At 33.4% G+C, this 3,551-nt stretch overlaps 1 protein-coding gene across 1 annotated transcript; it reads right to left on the bottom strand.

The window, feature by feature from the left end:
• Positions 1-1,526: 1,526 nt before the first annotated feature.
• On the bottom strand, positions 1,527-2,783 carry LOC103307933. Its single transcript, XM_008180444.3, has 2 exons — positions 2,321-2,783; positions 1,527-2,036 (listed from the first exon to the last, which is right to left on the bottom strand). Exons 1-2 carry the CDS (start codon positions 2,326-2,328, stop codon positions 1,646-1,648), a joined length of 399 nt encoding a protein of 132 aa, XP_008178666.1. The 5' UTR covers positions 2,329-2,783; the 3' UTR covers positions 1,527-1,645.
• Between the last annotated feature and the right edge of the window lie 768 nt (positions 2,784-3,551).

Here is a 3,551-nt window from a genome sequence, read left to right on the forward strand (position 1 = left end):
TTGACCAGCCACTCCCGCAAAAATCTTCGTTGAAATGGTTATTGACGCGTTTTTTTTGAAACTGAAGTCTCTAACTATAAAACAGAGACCCGTGTGGCGCTCTTATTCCGACTAGGTATAATATTTGAACTAGCGTAAAGGAACCACCAATGAAAAAATTCGATGGGCGGTCTCCCGGGTCTATTTTGAAGAATATAAAAAATATTATTTTAAAAATTTTTTCACGTAATGTCACGTTTTTGGGGCCTCGGTAGCAGTTAAAAACGTTGTCGGCGAATGTTGTTGCTTACCCGGGCTACTACGTCGAACCGTGGTGGTCCTAACCTTATCACCAGGCCTCCTTATCTCACACCAACCGGATCGAGACCGACGACCAGACCAAAAGACCACTGCAGCTACCGACATCGGTTAACACTCCTCACCAACTCGGGGGGTTTGGGGGCCTTCCCCAGCGACGCTCAGAGAGCTAGTTATATTATAAAAAATAAAAATAGTTTGGCATACTATATTATTACTACAAGTATTACTAATATGAATATAAATTACCAATATTAATTATGAATGAATATTGAAGACTATTAGCTGGATTTCGATTTTAATAAATACTTTAATACTGTAATAGGTTTCTAAATATAAGTTCAGAACATACCTTATATATCCCTGTTGTTTCCGTCCATTCATCCATTAGTTACGATAGTTTGTCTTAAGATATTTAATTACAATTGTTGATATCGACTGAGAGTCACACTGATAGGTACTTATTGTATAAGTATTTATTATTTAATATACATTCATACTAGTCAAAATATACCTACAACCGAAATATTAACTTTGACAAAGTCTGTTTAAATTGTATTTTGAATTATGTATACTTATTATTATGCTGTACTAAAATACGTTTGGAAATCGGGAATTTAGCACGCTCCCAGAGCTTTTCTTATCTGTTTAAAATTATTTTTTCAATTGTCGAATTTATAAGGTAGCATAATATTTACATATAAATGTACACTTTGGCACACCCGTCTAAGGTTATATTGACGTAATTGAATTATCTATTTTAGTGACATTTTTTAATTGGTTTTGTTATGTTATGTTAATCTAGTGGATTTTAAAAATGTTTACTTGTTATTTAGTATTTAATATATTATTTTCCCTATCTGATAGGTAGTGGTACCCACTTTTGATTATTAAAGTTAAAGTTTGAAGTTAAACTGTATGTATTTTTTTTTAAAAACGAAATACCTAAAGAGTATATACTCAAACAAATCCGATGTTTGAACGCATTATGCATTCAATGCAAGTAGCAGAATCACAGACTTTTTTAATTCGTACTGCACTCGTTACCATTTGTCGTCGTACTGAGCAGTGAGCACATATACAATAAATACGATGGTATATATAATAAAATTTGCATATAAACATAAGAACATATTATGTAGGTAATAAGTCATAAGATAAAATGATAAACGTGCCACATATATAAGAGTAGAATATTTTTGTTTATTATCATACTCAAAAAATAATAATAATATATAAATAATATAAATATAGGTAAGCCATTATCAACGCTGTGTGAAATGTACAATAAATAAAATCGAACGGTTAATTATATGATATTATAGTATTGTAGCGACGAGTCGCGTCATCACGCCTTGTGCTGGCTGTCGTACTTGTTGAATGCGCCCAAAACGAATTCACTGATGTTTTCCATGTCGGAGTCAGATGCCTTGCCCTTGTGACCGCCGAAGAAAAAACGGAAGTACGGGAGTATGGCGCTCACCAAAGCCACGACGGCGGCGATACCGGCAGCGCCGGCCGCGGCCACAGCTCCCAATAAGACCACCGATCCACCAACTCCCTGGCCACCGGACGCGAACATTGAATGGTGCTCTGGCTTGACATGATGGCTGTGAATGGATGTGGCTGAGGATGGCATCATGTCGATTTTGTTGGCTGCTGTCTGGGCGGAAGTGGCCGGAATGGAGCTGGCCAGAGAAGCCAATACAACAATCACCGCTGCGGTCATGACTGTGTACCTGCAAACGGTAACAAATTGTTTCGTTATTATACTTTTATAAGAAGATTATTACAATAGTCAATAATACAATAAATTATTCGATTTTTGACGGCACGCATCGATCGTTCATTTAAAATATATTTCGTCCATCAGATAATAATATCCGTGGTGTGTACTCGAAACTTGACAAGTAGTAAAATATACTTTCGAAAAACGTTGGAGTTGAATTCGACGACCAATATTAACCACCAAATGTGTATACTCAGTAGATCGAAAATAATAATAATAGCAATTTAGCCTTACTTGTACATGTTGTTGTTGTTGTTGTTGTTGTTGAAGTTTTATGAAAGTGTGGAAGGTTTTTCGAGTGTTCGTCGAGTGATGTCGAGTGAAGTCGAGTATGTTTGACTGCGGAGACTTGTTCAGGTGCGTGTGTTCGAAAAGACGACTGAATGAGTGATGTGCCTTTTCGATTGGCGTCCTGGGCTTATATAGCAGACGTCTACGGGTATCGTCGTTTGCAAATGGTCGTAGTAGAGGACATTAAGAGCCCACCGTAATCACCAACGACCGGCAAAAGCGAAATTTTCGGAAAACATTATTGTTTTTAGCGCATTAGGTAATGAGGAATTCGCACACTATAACGTAATCGCGCGTGCAACTGTGGCTTTACGACACTTAACAACAATTGTTCGGATTAGATAAGTATTTTTTTATCTAGATAAAGATAAAAATAATGCAACTCAAATGTATCTAGATAGAGATAAAAGATAAATTAACTCATATTTATCTAGATAAAGATAAAGATAAATACTTTTTTATCTAGATAAAAAAAAGATACAATTATTTTTTAAATGGTTATAAATGTTGGTATATTTTAGTTGGGCACTAGGAACATAATAATAATAATGATATAAATAAAAATAATTACATTTTTTTTAAACCATAAACTTTGATTTAAAATCTGTATAAATATTTAAAAATTTAGTACAATTTCACGATTTTTATCAATAAAAAATGTATCTAGATGCATTTATTTAGATTAGTAAAAAAATTATCTAAGATGAACGTTTAGATAGGTACCTTGTAACTATTTATCTAGATAAGATAAAAGATGAACAAATAATTATGTAGATATTCATCTAGATAAATTTATGTAGAAAAGTCCGAACACGGCTAACAACACAATAGTATTATAACAATATACGACACGCAACGTCTTTTCTATAATTTTACTAGGAAAGACAGCTTTGCAGGACCACATCGGAGTATCGGACGTTATGTTATTAATCGCAATATTATACTTTTTTTTGTCATTTTTACAATTTTTCATTACACAATATTATAACATTATCAATCAGTTCAAACGATCCTACAATTTAATAATTTAAATCCTTTATCTTAAAACTAATGTCTGTGACATACCTAAAGGTTATTATATTACAGCCTACACTATAGTATACTATATACAGGTTTTGTTATAAATATTTCAAAATATTTTTATTATAAGTTAGATATCTAATCTACCATTTTT

The sequence above is a fragment of the Acyrthosiphon pisum genome, chromosome A1 (assembly GCF_005508785.2).
Source record: "Acyrthosiphon pisum isolate AL4f chromosome A1, pea_aphid_22Mar2018_4r6ur, whole genome shotgun sequence".
NCBI classification, from domain to species: domain Eukaryota; kingdom Metazoa; phylum Arthropoda; class Insecta; order Hemiptera; family Aphididae; genus Acyrthosiphon; species Acyrthosiphon pisum.